This window comes from Chiloscyllium punctatum, chromosome 11 (genome assembly GCF_047496795.1).
Source record: "Chiloscyllium punctatum isolate Juve2018m chromosome 11, sChiPun1.3, whole genome shotgun sequence".
NCBI classification, from domain to species: Eukaryota; Metazoa; Chordata; class Chondrichthyes; order Orectolobiformes; family Hemiscylliidae; genus Chiloscyllium; species Chiloscyllium punctatum.
Window position 1 is genome coordinate 109,873,764 of NC_092749.1, and position 25,232 is coordinate 109,898,995.

Sequence of the window (25,232 nt, forward strand, 5' to 3'; positions counted from 1 at the left end):
TCCCTATAGTCTATGGAGAGTTTCCAGGGCATCTGTGGAAGGACATGAGAGTGATGATGTGACAAGCTTGATAGTAACTGGGAGTGGAGAATGAAAATTGGGACTGTTGTGGGAATCAGGCACCACCACCCCATTGTACTGATTTCTGTAAGTACTTGTTGTTGGGGTTTCAATTCAGCGAAACTGACCGCAATTAATCTGATAAATACGATGAATGCAGTCAGAGTTAAACCAGGCTGGGGTGCACCAGGTAGAAGCAGGATTGTGACTTTAGTAGGGACCTGTCCTGACCAGATAGGGTGGCTCACACATGTGGACGACTTTTTATAATTTCTCTTTTCTCCTTAGTCATCTTATGATCGCCATAAACAACCCTAGAGGGGTCAACCCAAGCCAAAACAGATTTGTCTCCACTGCCTATCACAACTGGACCCCATCCAAGCTCTGCCCTTTATGACCCTTTCTGAGGGATTGTTGAGGAATGTGGGATTTCTTGAATGACAAGACCTCACCGTCCTCCAAGTGTTGTCCGTCAATGCAAAGTGCCCAATAGTACATTGAGCTCTTCGTTCAAACCAATAAAGGCCCACCTTTACTGTATCCCTATAGCACAGGAGGAATTATTTCCTTGTCTCAGCCTATGCTGTCTCCCTAATAGGTTTCAAGATTCACCAGGGACCCATCCACGTTCAGACAACCTCTTTTTGAAATGGTCCTTTAGGATCGGGAATGACTTGCTTCCACTCTCCATTCCAATGAGTTCTGTAATGGTTCATAGAATCATAGAAATACCTACAGTGTGGGAGCAGGCCATTCAGCCCATTGAGTCCACACCGAAGAACATTCCACCCAATTCCCATGACACTGCATTTCCCTTGACTATCCCACCTAGCCTGCACACTATCGAATAATTTAGTATAGCCAATCCACCCTAACCTGCACATCTTTGGACTATGGGAGGAAACCAGAGCATCCCGAGGAAACCCACACAGACACGGGGAGAATGTACAAACTCCATACAGATAGTCACCTGAAGGTGGAATTGAGCAGGGTTTACGTTGAAGAATCTGGTGTGCATTCTGCAGACTCGGCCATATGTAGAGGGGTGGGTGGTGCTTGAAGGACTGGGAAGTGAACTGTTCAGAGGTTAAGATCAACTAGGAGAGAATGTGGACTCCAGATGCTGGATATCAGAGTTGAGAGTGGGGTGCTGAAAAAGCGCAGCAGGTCAGGCTGCATCCGAGGAGCAGGAGAATCGATGTTTCAGGGATAAGCCCTTCATCTGGAAAATTGGTCTTATGCCCAAAATGTCGATTCTTCTGCTTCTCGAATGCTGCCTGACCTGCTGCACTTTTCCAGCACAACAATGTCAACTCTGGAGGTTAATGCACACTCTCCCTATAAGTTCCTGAAAAACTCCCTTGATATGTTCAATGCCTTCCCAAATGTAGCGTCTCCATTTTGGTCAGTCAGAGGCTGGGGACTCCCATGTTTGACCCCTTCAGGGATACTTTGAGGATGTTTCTGAAATTCACTTTGAGAGGTGAAGAGCAACGAAGTCTCTGAAGCAAAGAAAATGAGAGAACAGCCAATGCTGGAAATCAGAAACAAAACAGGAATTGATGGAGAAACTCAGTAGGTTTGGCAGCATCTGTGGAGGGAACTCAGCGTTAATGTGAAGTTCTGATACATGGCAAAGAATTTTTGCACAACATCATAATTCTTAGTTAGGAAGAGGATGGAGATCAAGTTTAATATAAATTTTATCTGCAAAGAGCTGCAAGAATGAGCAGTTTTGGGCCCCATATCTAAGGGACGACTTGCTGTCATTGGGGAGGGTCCAGAGGAGCTTCAAAATAATGATCCCGGGGATGAATAGCTTGTCATATGAGGAACGGTTAAGGACTCTGGGTCTGTAGTCAGTAGAGTGTAGAAGGATGGGGTAGATCTAATCGAAACTTACAGAATACTGAGAGACCTGGACAGAGTGGATGTGGGGAAGATGTTTCTGCTGGTTGGAGAGACTAGGAACGAGACAAGGTAGCCTCAGAACGAAGTGAGTAAAACTGAGATGAGGAGGGATTTCTTCAGCCAGAGGGTGGTGAATCTGTGGAACTCATTGCCACAGAGAGCTTTAGAGTGAATTTAAGAAAGAAATAGATAGGTTTGTAGAGGGAAGACAGAAGAATGGGATTGAGAAATGTAATCAGCCGTAATCAAATGGCAGAACAGACTTGATGGACTGAATGGCCTAATTCTGTTCCGAACATCTTATGGTCTTAAATGAAAGATAGTCTTATGGTGGTTCAGTGGTTAGCACTGCTGCCTCACAGAGCCAGGGACCTGGGTTCAATTTAAGCCTCGGGCGACTATTTGTATATAGTTTGCACATTCTCCCTGTGTCTGTGTGGGTTTCCCTTCCACAGTCCAAAGATGTGCAAGTTAGGTTGGATTGGCCATAGGAAATTGCTCCATGGTGTCTAGGGTTGTGCAGGCTAGGTGGGTTAGCCGTAGGGATTGGGTGGGTCAGGATGGGTGCTGTCCGGGGGATCGGTGTAGCCTGATGGGCTGAATGGCTTGCTTCCACACTGTAGGGGAGGCTATGATGGTGACCATGACAGCTATTGTCCATTTAAGAAAGGAAACTGCCATCCTTGACTGGGTAACATGTGACTCCAGAACAACAACAATGTGGTTGAATCTTAATTACCCCTAAAATGGGCAATTAGGGACAGTCAACAATGCTGACCTTTCCAATGGTACACATATCCCATAAAAGAGGAAAGGAAAGGAAGACTGCCAAGGATTTCAGGGATGCTGTGGTTGGAGAGCTGAATTGTAATGCAGAGTGATGTGAATGGCGCAGGTTCAATTCCCGTGCCAGCTGATGTTGGCATGGACGTCTCGACTTCTCAACCTCACCCCTCACCTGCAGTGTGGTGACCCTGAGGTTAAATTCACCACCCGGTCACTTTTCTCGAGTGAAAGAGTGATACAGTGGCGACTTTAGCTTTTCTTCAAGAACAGAGACCAGTCCAGTGACAGGATTGACAAAGGAATCTCTAGCAGTCATTGCAAGTCTCCTCCTCAATCACTGCCTCCTGATTACCCAGTTAGAACCCTCCAGAGTTATAGAGCGGTTCCTAACCATCACAGTAACAGACACGAGCCTTTGATGTGACCCAGTCAATATCCCCATTGTTCTTTTTAGTCCGCTTCCCATTGGAACTACAGCTGATCCTCAGTCAGTCATCCAGTCTGACTCAAGAAGTGTGGTGCTGGAAAAGCACAGCAGGTCAGGCAGCATCCGAGGAGCAGGAGAGTCAATGTTTCGAGCATAAGCTCTTCATCAGGCATTTCTGTTGAAGTGCTTTATGCCTGAAATGTCGACTGTCCTGCTCCTTGGATGCTGCTTGATCGGCTGTGTATTTCCCGCACCACACTTTTTGACTCTAATCTCCAGCATCTGCATTCCTCACTTTCTCCATCCAGTCTGACTGTCCACACTCTCTTATCCATTGAATTTACTGTTGAGTGATTCACCTTCTTATTAAAAATAAACACCTCTATTGTATCAGACTGGTCACACCTTTTCAGGCAAATACGTGTTTTTTTTTCTATACGTGCCGCAAGAGGCTTTACACACCTTTACAAACTGATTGTTCATTTGGACATTTACCTCAAGTTATTTTTCTTATTATTCCAAAAGCATCATCTGACCCTACTCTGTCTCCTGGGGCAATTGCTATTTCCCAAAATACACATTCCACACACACGAGCTAAACATCATCAATGCATTTCTACACACGTTTCTAATCTCTAAAACTTGTTTTCTTGAAAGTCTTATTGAAGCACTCTTTACATGTAGGGATTTCACATCGTGGCTGGTGTACAGTGTTATAATGCAGACAGTGGTGTGCACGACTGTGAATGTATTTGAAAAGTGGTCTTTCAATCTAAAATATTTGAAAATTTAGAGGTTCAAGGAGATGAGCACTTTGCAGTTGTTTCTCAGCTGTACACACCTATATACTTAAATACAAGATGGCAGCGGAACAGGATGCTCTAGACAGAGCTCATCCACTCTGCCTGTTCTTTCTCTTCTCCTTCTCTTCTCCTCTTCTCCTCTTCTCCTTCTCTTCTTCTCCTCTTCTCCTTCTCTTCTTCTCCTCTTCTCTTCTGTTCTCCTCTTCTTCTCTTTTCTTTTCTCTTCTTCTTCTCTTCACTTTTCTTCTTCATTTTCTTCCTCTATCTCTTCTCTTTTCTTTATTTTTCTTCTCTTTTCCTTTTTCTTTCTTTGTACTGAACATTTATTTCTGTAATGCTGGACATTGTGTTTTCCTATTGTAGGCTAGGTATTTTTGTGTTTAAATTGGTGTTGGAGTTGGTCATGGATAAACCTTTCACTGTACTCATGGAAATTCCCATGCTATATATTACAGGCGTAGAATCTGAAGGCTAGTGAAATTGATTTTCACCATGTTGCATGAAAAGGGGAGACAAATCTTATGAGGGCTATCTGATTCATACCACTCTTTGGTTTTGAAGCTATTTTATAAGTCTAATATTGGGATCTCAAGGCTGCAAAATGCCTAAGTAGAGAGTGAGATGTTGTTTTTTGAGCTTGTGTTGTGTTTTATTGGAACATTGCAGCAGGTCCAGTGTAGAAATGTTAGCACGAGACCAAGGGGGTTTATCAAAATGGCAAGCAAATAGCGAACTGGTCGTGTTTAATTGCTATTTGGGTCTACTGCAGTCTTTCTCATTCATCGATGAGTGTAGGTATCTGCTTACATCACAAACCTAGCTTTTAACTCTCAAAATTACAAAGTTTAAATTCCAATCTTTCCATTACTTCGGTGGTTTTAATCCAATATGATTAGAATGATTAGAATCCCTACAGTGTGGAAACAGGCCCTTCAGCCCAACAAGTCCACACCGACCCTCTAAAGAGCAACCCACCCAGACCCATTCTCCTACATTCACCCCTGACTAATGCACCTCACACTACGGGCAATTTAGCATGGCCAATTCACCTGACCTGCACGTCTTTGGATTGCAGGAGGAAACTGGAGCACCCGGAGGAAACTCACGCAGACACGGGGAGAATGTGCAAACTCCACACAGACAGTTGCCCGAGGGGGGAATCGAACCCAGGTCTCTGTGAGGCAACAGTACTAGCCACTGAGCCACCATGCCGCCCCGATTTGTTTTCTTAAAAACAACATTCCGAATATACACACAGCTATCATGCCCTAACTTTACGTTAAGATAGAATCCATTCACTTCAGAGCAGAACTTGCCAACACAAAGGAAATGCTGGTGTCAGAAACCAAGTGTTGTGTCAGCCACCCGTTAGTGGCATCCCTGGGGAATCCATGACCTTTATCGGCAGTATGTAAAGACTTGCAGTTTTACAGTATCTATCGTACCAATTCTGGATGTCTCCAAGTGCTCGATGGTTGTTGAAGTGCTTTTGGATTCACGCTGACTGATGTAGGCAACGCAGCAGAAAATGTCTGCACAGCAAACACCCACAAGCGACAAAGTAATAACGATAAGATCATCTGTTGGCAAAAAGGTAAGTCTTGATCAGAGTACATAGGAGATCACACCTGGAGTACTGTGTACAGTTTTGGTCTCCTCACTTGAGAAAGGCTGTCCTGGCTCTGGAGGGGGTGCAGATGAAGTTCACTCGGTTGATTCTGCAGTTGAGTGGGTTGGGTTATGAGGAGAAATTGAGTAGACTGGCACTCATTGGAATTTAGAAGATTGGGGTGGGAGGGTGGGGGTCTTATAGAAGCATGCAAAATGATGAAGGGAATGGCTAAGATAGAAGCAGGGAGGTTGTTTCCACTGGTGGGTGAAACTAGAACGAGGGGGCATAGCCTCAAAATAATGGGGAGCAGATTTAGGGCTGAGCTGAGGAGGAACTTCTTCACCCAAAGGGTTGTGAATCTGTGGAATTCCCTGCCGAGGGAAGCAGCGAAGGCAACCTTGTTGAATGTTTTTAAGGCAAAGATAGATTTTTGAACAGTAAAGGAATGAAGGGTTATGGTGAGAGGGCGGCTAATTGTAGCCGATGCCATGAAAAGATCAGCCATGATCTTATTGAATGGCGGAGCAGGCTCGAAGGATCAGATGGTCTACTCCTGCTCCTGTGTCTTATGTTCTCAACATCTCATCTCCAAGTTGGTTCTTCAGACAGTACGGCACTCTCTCAGTGCTGTACTAGAGGGTCAGCTGCACTCAAGTCTTTGGAATGGGATGATGAACCTATTGTAATTGGAGGAATCGGTCTTGAGACCAAAAGACAAGGGAGCAGGAGTAGGCCATTCAGCTCATCGAGTCAGCTCACCGTTCAATGAGATTGTGGCTGGTCTGATCATCGTCAATTCCCCTTCCCTGAATCCTTGATGCCCTTACTTATTAAAACTTCCTCTGTCTCAGCCTTGAATGTACTTTACGTGTCAGTCCTGTGTGGTGAAGAATTCCACAGATTGACTTCCCTCTGTGTACAGTAATGCTCCACTTCCACGATTCCCTGGGTCACAAGACAAAGCAAAACCATCTTTACAGTTACTAAAATGGCCCAGTCAGTAACAGAGAAGTATGCACACTTGTTTGTCTAAGTACCCCCGCCTGCAGGTACTGTTCAGAAAATAATCAGAATCCTCTGCAAAGTTTGGCCGCCTTGAGAAAAAAAAACATTTTGGCCAATGGATTGTTTTTGAAGGAGAGTAGGATGAAGCATAGAACATTCTAAAGTCTGTTGTTGTGTTGTTTTGGCATGTGTCAGTCATCATTGACCATACACAGTCATCACTGGAATCTTGGCAGACACAGCTTGCTCATGAGATACAATTTTGAGAGGGTTGTCCAATCACTTTTGCAAAATAACAAGTACTTTTCATTCTGAACTCAACAAGGGGGGGGGGGGGGGGTATCTTAGAAATAGGGAAAATCAGCTGGGACGCCCTTCCTCACAGGCTTTTCGTTGCCCCACTAATTCCAAATTCCAAAGCAGTCTCCATTCCAACACTGTTCAAACACAGTGACCACGAATGAAAGGGAAAGGAACTGCCATCCTTACTTGGTCTAGACTGCACGTAACTCCACACCCACGGCAATGTAGTTGATGCCCCTATCCCTTGGATGAAAAGAAAAAAATGAAAATAAGCAAAGCAAGTAGTTATTGTCAGTCAGGTAATTTCTAATTTAAAGAAAAGAACTCCAGTGCCCACAATGACGAGTTTTAAAGAAATTACAAAACCTGAAATGAAACCATGTTTCCATAACCTTTCAATATCTAAACCTTCAACAAATATCAAACGTGAAGCGTCTTTGGAGGAACACAATCTTCTAATTCACAGATGAAAGGGGGTGGCACAGTGGCTTAGTGTTTAGCACTGCTGCCTCACAGCACCAGGGACTCTGGTTCAATTCTAGCCTCAGGCAACTGTCTGTGTGGAGTTTGCACATTCTCCCTGGGTCTGTATGGGTTTCGTCCGGGTGCTCCGGTTTCATCCCACAGTCCAAAGATGTGCAGGTTAGGGAGAATTGGCCAAAGCTAAATTGCTCCGTAGTGCTCAGGGATATGTAGGCTAGGTGGGTTAGCTGTGGGGAAATGCATGGTTACAGGGATCGGGTGAGTCTGAGTGGGATGCTCTTCAAAGAATCAGTGTGGACTCAATGGGTCTGCTTCCACACTGTAGGGATTCTATGGATGGATGTGTCACCCTGTGATAAAAGCACTGAAGATAATCCCTATGCCAACTAAAAGTGACCTTTTCCAGCCACATTTGCTGAGTAGATTGGCAATGTTAATGAAGCTGAGAGTAGTTTATTGAAGGCAATTAAGTAAGAAATGATGATGAACCCTCCTGACTGAGTCGATGGATTGTCTCTTGGTTTTGGAGATGATGGCCAGTTCCCTAAGTAGAGACAAACTAACTACAGATGCTGAAATCCAAGGTAAACATCTCTTCTTCCTCAGGCAGCTGAGAAAATTTGGCATGACGGCGAATACCCTTGCCAACTTCTATAGGTGCGCCATCGAGAGCATTCTGTCTGGATGTATCACTACCTGGTATGGCAACTGTACCATTCAAGATCGAGAACAGTTACAGAGAGTGGTGAACCCGGCCCGGGCAATCACAAAGGCCAACCTCCCATCCATAGAATCCATCTACCAGGCCCGCTGTCAAGGAAAGGCCGCCAGCATTCTTAAAGATCCATCCCACCCTGGCAATGTTTTTCTACAACCTCTCCCGTTGGGGAGAAGGTACAGAAGCCTGAACACACACACTAGCCGGTTTCATAACAGTTTCCACCCTACTGCTGTTAGAATACTGAATGGACTTATAAACTCGTTAACATTCGCCTGTACCTGTATTTTTTGTTTTTGCCGCTGTTTCCCTATTATTTACTATCTATGCTACTTAATTCTGGGATCTGCCTATATTGCTCACAAGACAAAGCTTTTCACTGTGTCTCGATACACATGACAATAAATTCAATTCAATTCAATTCAACAGACAGGAGGCTGGAAGAACACAGCAAGCCAGGCAGCATCAGGAGGTGGAGAAGTCAACATTTTGGGTGTAACTGTTCTTCAGGATAGACCTTCCATCATCTTTTTTGGGGACAGTATTTATTACTGTGTAAGGAATTGTGTAAACAGCAAAGATAACAATTAAAATGTATGTGGTCATTGATAGATTGGGCTTGGAGTGCAGGGTAAACATGACCCTTGCGTGACCCACTGAGAGGTTTAGGCCATTCAGTCTCTCAACTCTCTTTCACCATTTTAACAACACCATGGCTGCTGTTTGACCTTGACGTCTCTTTACTGGCAGGTCCCTCTTGATTCCTGTAGCGTTCAATTTTAACTCCGTCAAAACTTCAATCATTTAGAGATAAAGTTGGACCCCCCCAGTGCAATCAGTCTCGGCCTTGGATATGCTCGAGGGCTGAGCGACCACTGCTCCCTGTGTTGGAGATTTTGAGGGATCCATAACCCTCTCAGTCAAGTAACTTGTTTTCATCTCAATCTGAAATGGCTGCCCCCTTTCCCTGAGATTATACCTGCAGTTCCATACTCTCCACCAGGGGCATCGTCCTCTCAGCAGACGACTCTGGCAAGCTTTCTCAGAATTCCAATGTTTTGTCACAGTGATAAGAAGAATGCACATGCTTCCTGTACCTTCTTCAAAGGTAGGACGTCTGAAAAAGTGTGTACCAGATATAGGGGGATGGAAGAGCAGCTCTCATTGGCATTACAGTGAAAGGCTTATGCCCGAAATGTTGATTGTACTGCTCCTTGGATGCTGACTGACCTGCTGTGCTTTTCCACTGCCACACTTTTTGACAATGAAAGGTATAGTCCTACCAGACCACAGGACTGCTCTCATACAAAAATGGACTGGTTGGACCGTAGGGTCTATTTCTGTGCTGTGTGACTCGATGGTGGTTTAACCTGAAGGTCACCACACCTCAGAAGAATCCTTGATAATAACTATCTCAGCCAGTGCAGGAATTGAACCAACACTGTTGGCATCAAACTGTATTATAAACCCACTGTCCAGCCAACTGAGCTAACCGGTACATGGGGCTGCCATGATAGATGCTGGAAACACTTAGAATGTAAGGGCTTTGTGACCCTGACTTTCTTAATAGTTACTGGATGACAGTGTGAGCAGCAAGTTCAGATAATTCTGCGACAGGCAGTTGAAATAGCAATGGATAGAAAACTGTTCAATTATGCAAATAAAAAATGAAATGAAAAATTGGAAATGAAAACTGTTGTGCAATTGGAATCCTGGCAATGACGTTAGTGAAATCTTTGTTGTGATAAATTAAACGGCAAATACAACGTTTTACCCAACAATTAAGATGTTTTATATTTCTATTAACACACGAAAAATCGTCAAGAAAGTAAAAGAGCGTGAATTTGATCACATGATCTTCATGATATCTTGGAGCTGCGCGTCACTAAGCATAAATAACACCGTGTGTAGGTGGAACTACACTAAGCTGCACCACCCTTGGCTAAATGCATTCTAGAATGATGTGAAGGTGCCGGTGTTGGACTGGGGTGGACAACGTTAAAAATCACACAACACCAGATTATAGTCCAGCAGGTTTATTCAAAAGCACTAGCTTTCGGAGCGCTGCTCCTTCATCAGGTGGTTGTGGAGTATAAGATCGTAAGACACAGAGTTTATAGCAAAGGTTTATAGTGTGATGTAACTGAAATTATATGTTGAAAAAGAACTGGATTGTTTGATTCTAATCTAAAAAGGGGATTTACAGAATCATACATTGCTTCGCCTGAGGCCCACTGAGGATGTTAGGGTAGTGAAACGTCTGGAAATGAACCTTCCTGCTCAGCTAGCAAAACTACATCCAAATCATGCAATAAATGAAAGTGGCAGTGATGGGATTCACTGCCTGGAGGATCATGACCGCAGTGATGAGCAAGAAACAGATCTGGATCAGCTGAAAAAGAATTCCAAATGCCATTTATTCCTGAGACCATTGCTACAGCTTTAAGAATACTTTAAGGATTCATGCAGTTTTTGAACAAAACAAAATGTAATGCTGCAAATACAAATTCACCACACAAACTTATATGGGTGTGGGTGTGTGTGTGTGCGCGCACGCGTGCGCTGGGGTGGGGGTGGGGCAGGGTGAGCGTGTATGTGTGTGAGTGTAAAGGTGTATGCATCTACAAGAGGGTGCGTGTGAGAGTGTGGGAGTATATGTGTGAGTTTGAGAGAGAGATTGTGTATGAGAGAGGGTCTGCATGAGTGTATGGGTCTGTAGGAGAGTGTGTATTTGTGTGTGTCTGTAGTGCAGTGGGGTCACCTGTATTGTGACATGAACCTAAGGTCCCAGTTGAGGCTATCTCCATGGGTACTGAACTTGGCTGTCAGCCTCTGCTCGGCCACTTTTCGTTGTTGTCTGTCCCCAAGTCCGCCTTGGAGGATGGTCACCTGAAGGTCCAAGGTCGAATGTCCTGGACCACTGAAGTTTTCTCCGACTGGGAGGGAACACTCCTTTCTGTTAATTGTTGTGCGGTGTCCATTCATCTGTTGCCATAGCCTCTGCTCGGTTTCACAATGTACCTTGCCTCAGGGCATCCTTGCCTGCAGCGTATGAGGTAGACCACGTTGGCCGAGTCACATGTGTACCCGCCACGTACATGGTGGGTGGTGTCCCCATGTGTAATGGTGGTACCTGTGTCGACACTCTGACATGTCTTGCAGTGTCTACCATGACAGGGTTGTACGGTGCTGTCCTGAAAGCTGGGCAGTTTGCTGTGAACAATGATCTGCTTAAGGTTTGGTGGTTGTCTAAAGGTGAGAAGTGGAGGCATAGGAAAGGTCTTCATGAGGTGCTCATCCTTGTTGATAATGTGTTACTGCATTCTAGACTGACAGAGTGTATGTGCACATAGTCATGAACAAGTAAAGGAAGTAGACTAGTTCTTAACACAACTTTAAGATCAGAACCAGGTATATCTAGGCTTACCATATAGATAGCAAGGTTTAATATTAAAATGTAATAAAAGGTTTATTTTGATCTCTAAGCTTTAAGACAGTTCTTAATCTTGTTTTCTCCTGGACCAGCTGTCTCAAACACACACTCATAATGTTTTATCAAATCACACAATTAGCGAGTTTTGAGTCATCACCACAGGAAATGAAATTGCCAACCCAAAGAAACCCAAACATTTAGATAGAAAGCAGGAATTTTCAGCATTGCTTCGCCTGAGGCCCACTGCGGATGTTACCTAGTAGGGTAATGAAACGTCTGGAAATGAACCTTCCTGCTCAGTGAGCAAAACTACATCCAAATCACACAATAAATGATGGTGGCAGTGATGGGATTCACTGCCTGGAGGATTATGGCTGCAGTGATGAGCAAGAAACAGAATCAGCTGAAAAAGAATTCCAAATGCCATTTATTCCTGAGACCATTGCTATAGCTTTAAGAATACTAAGCAACCAGAGTAGCCATCACTAGGACACTATAAGTCTCAAAAAGCACTTTCAGGTCAGTAATAAGAGAAACAAGCCATTATAAAGCAAAGAGAGCAGCAAAAGCCCATTGCAGCGAAGGGGAGAATTCTGATGAGCACTCTCAAAAAGAGGATGATTACAGAATGCCAAGACAGATTTGATCCCTTCTGGGAAAGGACAAAACATCTTTTGGTTCCACCTGAAACCTTAGGCCGAAGACCATGCTGGAACTTCTAACTATGAGTTAAGAAATTTATGGATTATTTACTTGACAGCAACAGCGATTTAAGGTAATTCTTCAGGTACATGCTTAGAGAAAATCAATTGGAAAAGAAAGTTTGGGAATAAGAACCATATTGCAACTTGAAAGATCAGAGCTCTGACAGTAAAGCTAGTGAAATCTTTATTTTGATGGTTTAAACGTCAAATTCAAAGTTCCATTCAACAACTGAGGAGTTTTATTGATTTCATTCATTAAAATACAAATGGTTTAATGAAGAAAAAGGAGAATCTGATCACATGGTGTCAAATTTGGTGAAAATACCTTGGGCACAGAAACAAATTGGCACAATCATGATAGACACCTTTGATATGGTCAAAAAAGATCATCTTAACTCATTGACTGAGGCCATTTTGAGAGAGATTCTACCCATGGAATCTTGGGACATCATTCAGCCATCTTGGAAATGGAATTTCTTCATTCATCGCCATGAAGGTGCCATATTTGTGAAGGAAAACCAAACTTTCCATTGAAAACCACACTTAAAACAGCTAAATAATGTAAGCAACGTTCAGTTTTACAACAAAGACTCAGTAACAACTCTAACCAACTCAGAATGAATGCCACAAAACAGCACCTTATCCTGTCAACATTTCCACTGAAATTATCGACAGTGGGAGTCTGGCCTCTGTAGTGCCTGATACAAGTTTGGGATTGATTATGTGCAGTGGTAAGATTTGGACAGTGTTGACTTTTCAGCATGGCTCTATTTGCTATATTCTTGAAGCTGTGGAGGGACTCCAGGCTCCGGCCCAACTAACGAAACAGTTCCTCCTTCTGGTGATCCTGGAAAACCACTTTCATTAAGTCCAGGCTGCGTGCCAATGCTAATGTTTATCCGTTTGGATGGGATGTGCTGCCTTCCAGCACCAGATACAATCTTCTTGGTGCAAACCCAGAGGGTGTGTGCTGTCTTTCCAATGTTAGATGGAGTGACGATAAGATGGAAAGTCTGCTTTCAGGTGGTTCCAGTTGGCCCCCATCACCCAGCCAAATCATGGACTTGGTATTTTTTTTAAATCACTGATTGTTCTGCCTTTGCTCTTTCTCAGATGTGCATTGGTTTCATGCCATGTACAGTATGTCAGTGCTGGTGGGTAGTGTTCTCACCTCTGAGTTACAAGGTCACAGTGAGAATCTAACACAAAAATCAAGACTGACACACCAGTGCAGTACTGAGGGAGTGCTGTACTATCGGAGGTGTCCTCTTTCAGACATGCTAAACTGAGGCCAAGTACAGTACTCGGAATGTCTCTATGACTCTAAGTCCAGATACCATGCCTATCAGTGTTTTCTGATGGAGCAGTGTCCACACTCAGGAAAGATTTACATTTATGTAGCGCTTTTCATGATCTCTGGATCACTCTAATCATTTTACAGGCAACAAAGCACTTTTGGAAGTGTACCTGCTGTGTAATATAGGAATCATAGCAGCCAGTTTGCACACAACAAGCTCCCACAACAGACAATGTAATAATGACCACACACCCAGAGTTTAGTGATGGGATAAGCATTATCCAGAGCCGCATGAATAGCTCTTAGTAATAGAGTCATAAAGATGTACAGCATGGAAATAGACTCTTCAGTCCAACTTGTCCATGCAACCAAATATCATAAATTAATCCAGTCCCATTTGCCAGCACTTGGCCCACATCCCTCTAAACTCTTCCAATTCATATACCCATCCAGATGCCTTTTAATCATTTCCCCATCAATCACTGAAGTACATTGGCTCCTGGTTCAACAACACCTGCCTTTGATATTTTTGCACCCTGTGTACACAAATCTCTCTCTGGTCTTACCCCTCCAAACTGTTCCATCCCTTCATCAGTCAGCTGTTTCAAGTTTCTTCACTCGACGTATTCAGCACACTACAGGGAACAGAGAATGATTCACTCCCATCTACTGCTGTACAGCTCGTGTGTGTCTCAGTGTTTGGCTGACGGAATCTTTAACATCCAACTGATGCACATGAGACAATGCAGCACTCCTTCAGTAGTATACTGGAGTACTCCCAGTAATTAGGCTCAAATCAGGATCTTGCCATTTGAGGACTAACAGCTGCCAATATGAATATTACTAATCCATGAGGCAGGATATTGGCAAAGGACTTAACACCACTTACTGTTATTTAGACATGCCTTTGCTCATTTAACTCTCATAACTTTGGTCATTTGTTAGAGGTGTGAGCCAATAATGGCATGGTGAGGTTAATAAAGGTCCTTGGTTCAAGTCCAGAGCAATACAAACCGTTATGTGGCTCTTCAAACAATTGTAGGATTGGAAAATTAAATGGGCCAAGTTGAGGAAGAGGTATAATTTGGAACTGGGATGTAAATTGAATGACCGAACAGGTACAGGAAGAGAAATGAAAAGGAAAGAAAGCTAGGATTACGTGCAAGTGAAAAAAGGGAGAAAGAAAACTTTGTTTTTTAAAACAACTTTATTTTAAAACTCTCCAACAACCATTAAAACCTGTATAAAAAGACTCCATGCTTGTTAGTTTCCTGTACCAGTGGGGTTTTAACTCGCAGCAACTCTCACTGAACATATTGCTAAAGAGATACTCCGAATTGAAATGATTGGACTCAATGTTGTGAGGTGGATTTAATTTGTATTAGCCATGCAAATTTGGCAACGCTACACCTTTCTCAAGGTACTTCTTGTAACAGTAACTTCTGTTCTAATTCAGTGTTAAGATCAACCATGACCTTGTTGAATAGTGGACTTGTCTTGAGATGCTGAATAGACTTTTCCTGTTGCCATTGCTTCTGATCTTAGAATCCCTCTAGTGTGGAAGTAGGCCATTTGGCCCATTGAGTCCACACCAACCCTTCAAAGCACATCCCACCCAGACCTGTAGCCCTGCTTTTCCCATGGCTAACCCACCTAACCTGCACGTCCCTGGACACTATAGTCAATTTGGCATAGCCATTCCATCTAACTTGCAGGCCCTTAGACTGTGGGAGAAAACCCACACAGACACGGGGGAGAATGTGCAAAACTCCACACATGCAGTCATCCAAGACTGGGATCGAACCCAGGTCCCTGGCGCTGTGAAGCAGCAGTGCTAACCACTGAGCCACCGTGCCACTCGATGCAGAGTCTGTTTTAGCCCAAGCTGTGAATGTGCGCACTTGTCATTTACCCGTGCCCGGTTTTGAACCGTCCAGGTCACGATTGAGGTGGTTGATGGGACTGAAATCGAGGCCGAGAGAGACCTACGGCGGGTAACGAAGCCAAGCTGGCCTGTGCCGTCATCCGACTGGAGGAACTGGTGGCAGAAATCATCGGCAAACACCGCTCGGAGCAACGGAGACAACCAGGAGAGCAGCCGGGCTGGTGAAAACAGCAATTTCCTGAATCCGGCAGAGAGCTGGGATAGCCGCACTGTGACTCAGCGCAGGTGGCAGCCCAAAGGACCGACTGAGTATGGTACGTCAACATTCCTCATGTTTGTTCTGGGTGTTCCATGAAGCTGGGAACTGGGAGGCAGAGCTATTGGGAATAAGCCAAGTGAAATAAAATAGGTAAACACTGCAGTGGGAAACACTCTGTGGGCAATGATTGCTACTAAGCAAGTTGTGCAGCAGAGTCATCTGTTTCGGTGGGGCCCAAACCCTGATGTTGTTTATCATCTCGAAGTCTGAGCGGGAAATTTTGAGTTTTCAGCAAACCAAACCCACCACCCACAAACTTTCCCTTCCTCGCTCCCCCCGTCCCACACCCCCCCACTGCCACCATCGACCTCCGTATCCCCCCCCCTCCCTTGGTTTTCTACAGGATCAATAATGTGTTTTTAATTTCTTGTTGACGTGCTGCCTGTCTGGTTGTGGGGAGAGGGCAGAGGAAAAAAGGCTGTAAGCTGCATAATCAGGATTAATGGCTGAAGCATTCCAGCTGTCGTTGGCTGGAGAGAACAGAATCAAAAAATGTGCAAGCAACCCTTTGTGCAGCTCGATGTGTGTGAAAGTTATCGGAATGGCATGCGTACGTTTGGATCCGGGCCCTGAGCTTCGATCCGAGCATGTGGTCCCAATTATGCGTCTCATCGCTATGGCAGCTAACTGTGCTTACTCTCCGTGCAGATTACACAGACGGGGAGGGTGACTGGAGCCCATGGTCACTCTGCAGCGTAACCTGCGGTGGTGGCAACCAGAAGCGTACCCGGTCCTGTGGCTACGCCTGCACTGCCACTGAATCAAGGTCGTGCGACATGCCAAACTGTCCCGGTCAGTAAACTGCGATTCTTGTCTGCTGCTGAAACGCTTATTAGTTTCTCGATCGCGTTATTCGATGGACGTTCAAATCTGAGGGCAGTTTGAGTCGAGAATATGCCCTCTTTTGAAAATGGTCCACGTACAAACGGACCGATTCACGCAAATGAAATTTCTGGTCGCGAGAAAGACAACAGCTTGCATTTACGTGGCACTTTTCCACGGTAGAGTTGCCATAATCCGAGAGGGCTGCACTATTATTACAGAGAGGGAGAGAGAGAGAGAGAGAGACACGCCTGGTGGTGGTTTAGATACTTTAGCTGTTATGACACACCTCTAGGGAAGGTGGGACTTGAACCCAGACCTCCTGGTTCAGACGTGGGGACACTACAACAGCACCCCTTAGGCCAGGGAGAGGTTGAGAGCGACAGTTGTTGACGGTAACCTCGATCAGTAAGGGACTTGGAACCCACACTGTTGGTGTCACTCTCCATGAGAAACCAACCGTCCAGCCAACTGAGCTACCTGTACCTTACAAAGGTTTGAAAAGACTCTGCACCCGCTGCCTTTTGAGAGTGTTCTGAACTCTCCCAACCCTCTGCGAGAAGAAATGTCTCCTTAGCTCGGTTTTGAGTGGGCGACCCTTTCTTTATCAACAAGGTTCCTGAATTCTAAAATAACCCTCAAAACACATCCTTTTTTAAAATTCATACGTGGGATACGGATGCCGTTGGCTGGGCCTGTATTTATTGCCCATCCCCAATTCCCTTTGAGAAGTTAGTAGTGAGCTTCCTTCCTGAGCTGCCACAATCCTTGGGCTGTAGGGACACCCATGATGCTGTGAGAAAGGGTGTTGCAGGATTTTGACCCAGCAACATTGGAGATATAGTGGTTTAACTCCAAGGTGGATGACTTGTGCAGTGATAGGGTCATTTAGCACAGAAACAGACCCTTTGGCCCAACGCAAATGCCACAGTGGCTTCAGAGGGTCAGTGTAGACTTGTTGGGCTGAAGGGCCTGTTTCCACACTGTAAGAAATCTAATCTACATCCATGCTGACCAGGTTACCTCAACTGAACTAGTACTATTTGCCTGTGATTGGCCCATATCCCTCTAAACCTTTCCTATGTAAAAGTACCCCTCCAGATGCCTTTTAAATGTTGTACCAGTCTCTACCACTTCCTCTGGCAGCTCATTCCCCCCACCCCAAGGCAAAGACCTTGTCTATTCACCCTATCCATCCCCATCATGATTTTATAAACCTTTATACGGTCACCCCTCAGATTTGGCCAATTCATCTGACCTGCACATTTTTGGATTGTGGGAGGAAACTGGAGCACCCAGAGGAAACCACACAGACACAGGGGGAATGTGCAAACTCCACACAGACAATTGCCTGACACTGGAATCAAACCGTGGTCCCTGGCAGTGCTAACCACTGCTGCCTCATAGTGCCATGGTGCCATTCATAGTGGGTACAGGAAAATTCTACTTCCAACAAAAAGCTATTAAGTTCAGTGTTTTACAACTCGCTTTACACCTTCTGGGAGACAAGCATCTAGCCGTTTAGAGGGGCATCGAGAACTGGAGGACTCCATTTCAGAATAAAGGGTTAACCATTGGCAATGGGTGTGAGGAGGACTTCCTTCTCTGAGAGTAAAGACTCTTTGGAACTCCCAGAGAGTTTGAAGATATTCAAGACTGATGCTGTTTTTTTCAGCGCTAGGGGGGTTGACCCCTATGAGGGAGTGGGAAGGAATATGGAACTGAAGCCACAATCTTACGGACTGGCAGAACCAGACTGAGGAATGACCCGCTCCTGCTTTAGTTTCTTATGTTCTTAAAATTCACTTGATTGATCAAACTTTTGACCATCTGTTCTGGTGACTCCTTACCTTTCTCAATATCCAACTTTGTTTGATAGTGGGCCTCAGAAGTTGTTGTTGTCATTTAGGAAACCCTGGCTCTGAATCAGAGCATTTATCTTTTTGACCCATGACTATAGAGCCTTACAGGGAACCAGTTTAGCTCAGTTGGTTGGATTGCTGTTTTACAGAGCAGGTTGATGCCAACAGCGTGGGTTCAATTCCCATCACTGATTTGAGGTTACCGTGAAGGACTCTCCTTCTCAACCTCTCCCCTTGCCTGAGGTCTGGTGGCCCTCAGGTTAGATCACCACCAGTTGCTTCTCTTTCTGATGAGAGAGTACCCCTACGGTTTGGTAAGACTATGGCAACACAACAACAACATAGAGCCTTATAGTACCCTGAGGTGTACACTTCAGGTGATAACTTCAGGAGTAACCCATGGGTACAGGATTAGAGGGAAGAAAATGGTGCTACGTAAATGGCATAACATTGTGTATGCTTTGTCATGATAGAAATGTTTGATCTCAAAGTGATCAATGTTACAGTGAACAAGAGGGAGGTGAACTGGGTCATTGTAAATCACTTAATCTCCCATCACTTGTGGACAACTTCTTAGGGTCATTTGGCATCAGTTTCAGATCAGATTTCCAAGTGCCCAGAGACATGTGGCTAATGAAGGACTTCTTGAAGTATGTGTTTAAATTAGTGAACTTTTTGGAGATTGACTCTGTGATGTAGGAATCTCAGGGTTAGGACATTCAACCCTTTCAGCTATCTCTGCCTTTCAATGTCATCAGGGGTTTGTTTGATTAGGTTATAAGGGAATGAAATATAAGAGATTGATGATTGAGGAATTTCAGATGGTATCAATGATGTGGCTCATGAAAGTTTGAATTGAAATAATATTGGTATATGATACAAGAGGAAGGCCTCTTGTGATAAGTGGTAATGTTCCTACCTCTGGTCTAGGAGGCCAGGGTTCAAGTGCCATCTGCTCCAGAGGTGTGTTATAACAGGTTGATTAACACAATCTACAATACAAGAGGAAACATGATTGGAAGGTATGGCTGATGGAAAGTGAAGATCAGGTAAAGGGTCTGAAGTGAAATACTTCAAGGACCAGATCTCCATTCACTTGCCCTTCCCTCATAATGATGTAGATGACTGTAGGGAGCACAGCTAATGACTCAAACATCACAGAGATTTGCGAAATAGAGAAGCAGGTGGACAGGAATCATGCAGCCTGAGAGGTAAATAATGAAGATAAAAGATGGAGAGACCTGGAGTTCAAATTCAGAGAAATCTCCCCGCTGACATAAGTAGACAAACCCACAAAAAGTCACATTTTAGATTCCTTAATGGAGAAGAAACTGGAAATTGGTTAGTGATTTTTATTCTTATTGCAAGGAGGGCTTGTGGCACAATGGGTAGTGTCCCTGCCTCTGAACTAGAAGTTCAGGTCTTGAGTCGCACTCCAGGGCTTGAGGGTCAAGAAATGGTGTGTTCATAATGTGGCCAAACAGGCTGAAGGTTAATCTGCAAATCCCTCTAACAATGGCAGGCAGTCAGAGAGGGAGAGAAAAACTCCAGTCTGTAACACACGTGCAAATCCATGTTAACTCTGTAACACAGACTCCCCAAGATGGGAGGAGAGAGAGAGAGACAATGTCACACACTTCTGGATTCAGCTGCCATTAGCATTCTCAAGCAGCAAGGTGGGAGTACTGCCATGTGGTCTGGTGAAGATCTCAAAAAGATTCATTAACCATTGGAAACATTTTCTCAGGATCTACCCTATGGGTCTCAGAGCCTTGTAGGTTTTGATTAGATTAGTTTCCCTACAGTATGGAAACAGGCCCTTCGGCCCAACAAGTCCACAACGACCCTCTGAAGAGCAACCCACCCAGACCCATTCCCCTACTCCCTGCTAATGCACCTATCACTATAGGCAATTTAGCATGGCCAATTCACCTGGCCTGCACATCTTTGGACTGTGGGAGGGAGGAAACCCACGCAGACACAGAGAGAGTATGCAAAAACCACACAGACAGTCACCCCAGGTGGAAATCGAACTGAGGTCCCTCGTGCTGTGAGGCAGCAATGCTGACTACTGAGACACCATGCCACCCCTTTTAATGAGTTTTAGTGAGGTTACCTCACATTCTTCTAAACTGTGAAGAAAATAGGCCTCATTTACTCATCATCTGATAAACTCCTCATTGCAGGGACCAGTTTTGGGAACCTTAACTATACCATCTCTGATACAGGTATTTTCCTTTAAATTATAACAGAAAGAATTCATGTTAATATGTGTATCATCATGGGATGTGATTTAAGATCACTTAACTACTGTGAGATTGTTCTCTCTACAAGCTTTGTTTGAAGACTTGTCCAGTTCATAGTTGGTTGTTACCTGTTAATAAAAGATTATATTTCCCAAATCAGTCCCACTTTGGGACACATCAACATTAGAACAGAATGTAATCAAATCCTACTGTCTGCTTCTCCACTCAAACCTCACCTTTTCACCAATTATGAGTTAATTCTCATCCGTGGTTTTAACGAAAAGTATTGGAAGAACATCAGTTACCTCCCAGAGGGGAAAGTGCATTGGCACATTGTGTCTGCTATACTGCACTCTGCTGTATTTGCAGGTTTCCATGGAATGTACCTTCTGCCAAGCTTTGGTCTTTACTGTAGCAAATGAATATGGAAACCAGAACTCAATGGCTTGTTGATCTAGGGGTATGATTCTCACTTGGAGCGGCACGGTGGCTCAGTGGTTAGCGCTGTTGCCTCACCGCACCAGGGACCCAGTTTCGATTCCACCCATGGGCAACTGTCTGTGTGGATTGTACGTTCTCTCCGTATCTGCGTGGGTTTCCTCCTACAGTCCGAAGATGTGCAAGTTAGGTGCTAAATTGCCCTGGAGTATCCAGGGATGTACAGGCTGGGTAGGATTAGCCTTGGGGAAATGCAGGGTTATAGGGTGGGTCTGGGTAGGATGCTGTTTCGATGCTTGGTGTGGACCCAGTGGGCTGAATGGACTACCTCCACACTGTAGGGATTCTATAATTGATTCTGTGAAATGCACACACAATTGAAGATGTAATCTCACTAAGAATGTGTATGATTATCGCAACACTTCTTCATACCTGGATTTCAATCCCTTCACAATAAAGGTCTGTCGGAGAGGCTGACTCAGTAGGAGCAAGCTTTAATTAGAGTCAGCTCCACACATGCTCAATACCGATGCCAAATAAAATATTGCCTCCAGTGGCCAAAGCTATCTCTTATAATGCTTTAATTCCCCAATCCCCCTCATACGAACAAAGTTGTCAGGACACATTACAGAGCAAGTCCATTGAATTCTGATCCTCTCTCACAGTGTGACAGAAATGTTCATTGTTTCTCCAAAGCATCTTCTACTCCCAATCCGTCTGGGAGGGCAGCTTGTCTGACATTGAGCTTCTGCCCTCAGGGATAAGGTGAAGCGTAGTTGAGGTGCATCGTAAGCCAACAAGGTAAAATGAAACCACATGTCCACAATTAGTCTGTGGACTTGCATAACCCGACAAATTATTCCCTTACTCTTTCCAGTCTGGAATCCACTGGTTCCTCATTCCTCAGTCCCTGTCAGTCACCACCAACCACTCTGCCCCTCAGTGCAGGCTGACCCTTCATTTTGGGAAAGCCACAATTATCCAAATCAGTGTCATGGATGGGGGCTATTCTTCCCTCTGTCTCTGGTCACGTTTAGTTGCAGGACAAGATATCAGTGTGCCTGGTAGTTATTAAGGGCAGTCACTTCCAACATACGATGTTTTTTCCCTGGGGTCGGGGAGTCCAGAACTAGAGGGCATAGGTTTAGGGTGAGAGGGGAAAGATATAAAAGAAATTATCTGTGTGGAGTTTGCACATTCTCCCCGTGTCTGTGTGGGTTTTAAGGGGCATACCGTGATTAGTTAGGAAATGATGAAGATTTTATCAAACTAACAAGAAAAAAACAATAATTGTGCAAAGACAGGTAGCAGTTTAAGAAAATCATATAAAACAGCAAAGGATGACAAAAAAAAGGAAAGTTCGAGGGACAGCTAGCCAGAAAGACAAAATGGTAAGAGCTTCTATAAGTATTTTTACGAAGAAAACCATTAACAAGATGAATATTGGTTCTATAGAAAATGAGACAAGAGATAATGGGAAATAAGGAATTGGCCAGGTATTTTATATCTGTCTTCACTCCAGAGGATATGAGTAACATTCCAAAAGCAGCGAAACATCAAGAAATGAAGGGAGAGTGAAACTCAGGAAGATTCCAATCCTTAGAGAAGCTGTACAAAGCTGAGGGCTGACAAGAGCCCAAGCCCTGATGGACTTATTCATAGGATCTTATCAGCAAAGTCCAGTGAGAGGGTTGACACATTTGTTTCAATTTTTGAAAACTCTCAGAATTCAGGGATGATCCATCAGATCAGATCAGAACAAATGTACCTCCTTTATTCAAAAAAGGAGTTGAGATGGAAAACAGGGAACTAAGGCCAGTTAGCTTCACATCTGTCATAGGGAAAACATTAGAAGCTCTTCTATATTCACTCATGCGATGAGGGTGTCACTGGTCAGCCAGCATTTATTGCCCATCCCTAATTGCCTAGAGGGCAGTTAAGAGTTAACCACGTTGCTGTGGGTCTGGAGTCACATGTAGGTCAGGATGGCAATTTCTTTTCCAGGAGAAGATTATTGATCCAGATTGAATTTTCCTCAACAATTGCCAGTGGCTTCATGGTTATCATTAGACACTTAACTCCAGATTTTCACTGAATCAAATTCCATCATCTGTTGTGGTGGGATTCGAACCCAGGTCCTCAGATTGTTGGATTAACAGTCCAGTAGGCTAACACCTCCAATTAAAGAAGTCATAACAGGGCACTTGGATAAATTCAAGATAATCAGGAAGAGCCACATGGTTTTGTGGAAGGGAAACCATACTTGACCAATCTAACATTGCTTTTTGAGATGGCAACACAGGTTACAGATAAAGGGAAACCGGTCAAAATGTTTTACTTAGATTTCTAGAATCCCTACGTGTGAAAAGTGGCCATTCAGCCCATCGTGTCTGCACTGCCCCTCCAAAGACCATCCCACCCAGATCTTCATCCTTTCCTTGTAATCCCATATTTCCTATGGCCAATCCACTTAACTTACACCTCTTTGGACTGTGGGAGGAAACCCAAACAGACACAGGGAGAGCTCCACACAGACAGTCACCCAAGGCTAGAATCCCTGGTGGTGTGAATCAGCAGTGCTGGCCACTTGGCCACTGTGCTATCCAGGTGTTTAGTAATATCTGATAGTATTTTATAAGGCACCCTTCAATGCTTATTATAGAAAATAAAAGCTAATGATATAACAGGTTGCATATTGGCATGGTTATTTTTAAGGTGGTGGAAATAGATTCTTGTTAAGAAAAGGGTGAAAGGTTATCAGGGTAGGCATTGAGGTTACAGATAGATCAGATATGATCTTATTACGTGGCAGAATAGGTTTGAGGAGTGAATGGACTACTGTCCCTGAGTTGCACATTTGTTTGATCACAAACTACTTGCTTTTCAGTGTAAATTTCAATACTATCTTCTGCTGCTGTTATTTTACTGAAAGGTGGAGCAGGAATATGGGCTCTTGTGTTTCTAAGACCTTGATGTATGATGCCACAGAATGTACAGATTTGAATAAATGATTAAGATTCCAAAGTGATTTTCTACTGGTTGTGATGCCTTACATTGGTCAACGTATAGCTTAGTTATTCCTGATGGATTAGAGTCTGTTGGATGATTACCTCTGCCATGAGTAAGCATTGGGCAGACATGTTGCCCATCATTTTGTGTCATTCAGAATCAATGATTCGAAAATTAGAGTCTTATTTTTTGACATACCATAGGGGCATGTCACATTTCTCCCATTGCAGGGAACTGAGCAAGGCTAACCCTTACTATCTCCAGTTTCAGGGAGCTGAGCTAAGGTTTAACCCTTAATATCTCCAATTGCAGGGAGTAGAGCAAGATTAGCCCTTAATATCTCCCATTGCAGGGAACTGAGCAAGGTTCAACCTTAATACCTGTCCCCTCCCCTTCATTCCCCTGACTGAAAGATGAGTTTCAAAACCATAACCTTGCAGGAGGAGCCAACAGCAAGTCTTATATTTTGGAGCAGGGCAGATTTCAATTTCCATCACCAGATACATAATACACACCTCCGACTCAGTGATTTAACTTGAGTTCTCCTTCAAGGACTTTGCAACTAATTACTAAGCAACCTCTTTTATACTCTACCAATTAAAGTTTCTGTAAGAAGTTCAAAGCAAAACTCTCGCAGCCAAGTCATTATTACAACTTTGAAAGCATGTATGAGTTACTAATTTTCTTCTCATAGAAACTGAGGAACATTTTAAGCTGTTCATGGCAGTTAAACGCTAAATTACAGATAGTTGATGCAATTTTTACATCTGACATTGGAATCTTCTTTCTATTGCAGCTGCCCTCAATACAGTATATCACTTCCCAGCAGAAATCTATTACATAGATACCAGCTTTTCAACGCATCAGCTATACCAGTGCAAATAGTAAAATATTAGCAAACTTACTTAAATCTCTAATTATAATTATCCAGCATTACTAATGATCATTGTGTAATGGACATATTTGTAGATACCTTGTACTAAAAGGCGCAGCCCACACTGTACCTTACACGACACTGCTCATTAAACCTCGAATGTCACATTATAACTTCCAAATCCACCCTGATTGAATGTGGATATTTTTCAGAAGCTATTGGAAAATAAACATTA

The 25,232-nt window shown here is 44.0% G+C and overlaps 1 protein-coding gene across 1 annotated transcript in view; it reads left to right on the forward strand.

Moving 5' to 3' along the window:
• The window catches only part of ism1 (isthmin 1), a 92,464-nt gene that overhangs the window by 55,536 nt on the left and 11,696 nt on the right, over positions 1–25,232 (forward strand). The window contains exons 3-4 of the mRNA XM_072581513.1: positions 15,480–15,741; positions 16,395–16,538. Coding sequence (XP_072437614.1) covers positions 15,480–15,741; positions 16,395–16,538 — 406 coding nt within the window. The remainder of the gene's footprint in view (positions 1–15,479; positions 15,742–16,394; positions 16,539–25,232) is intronic.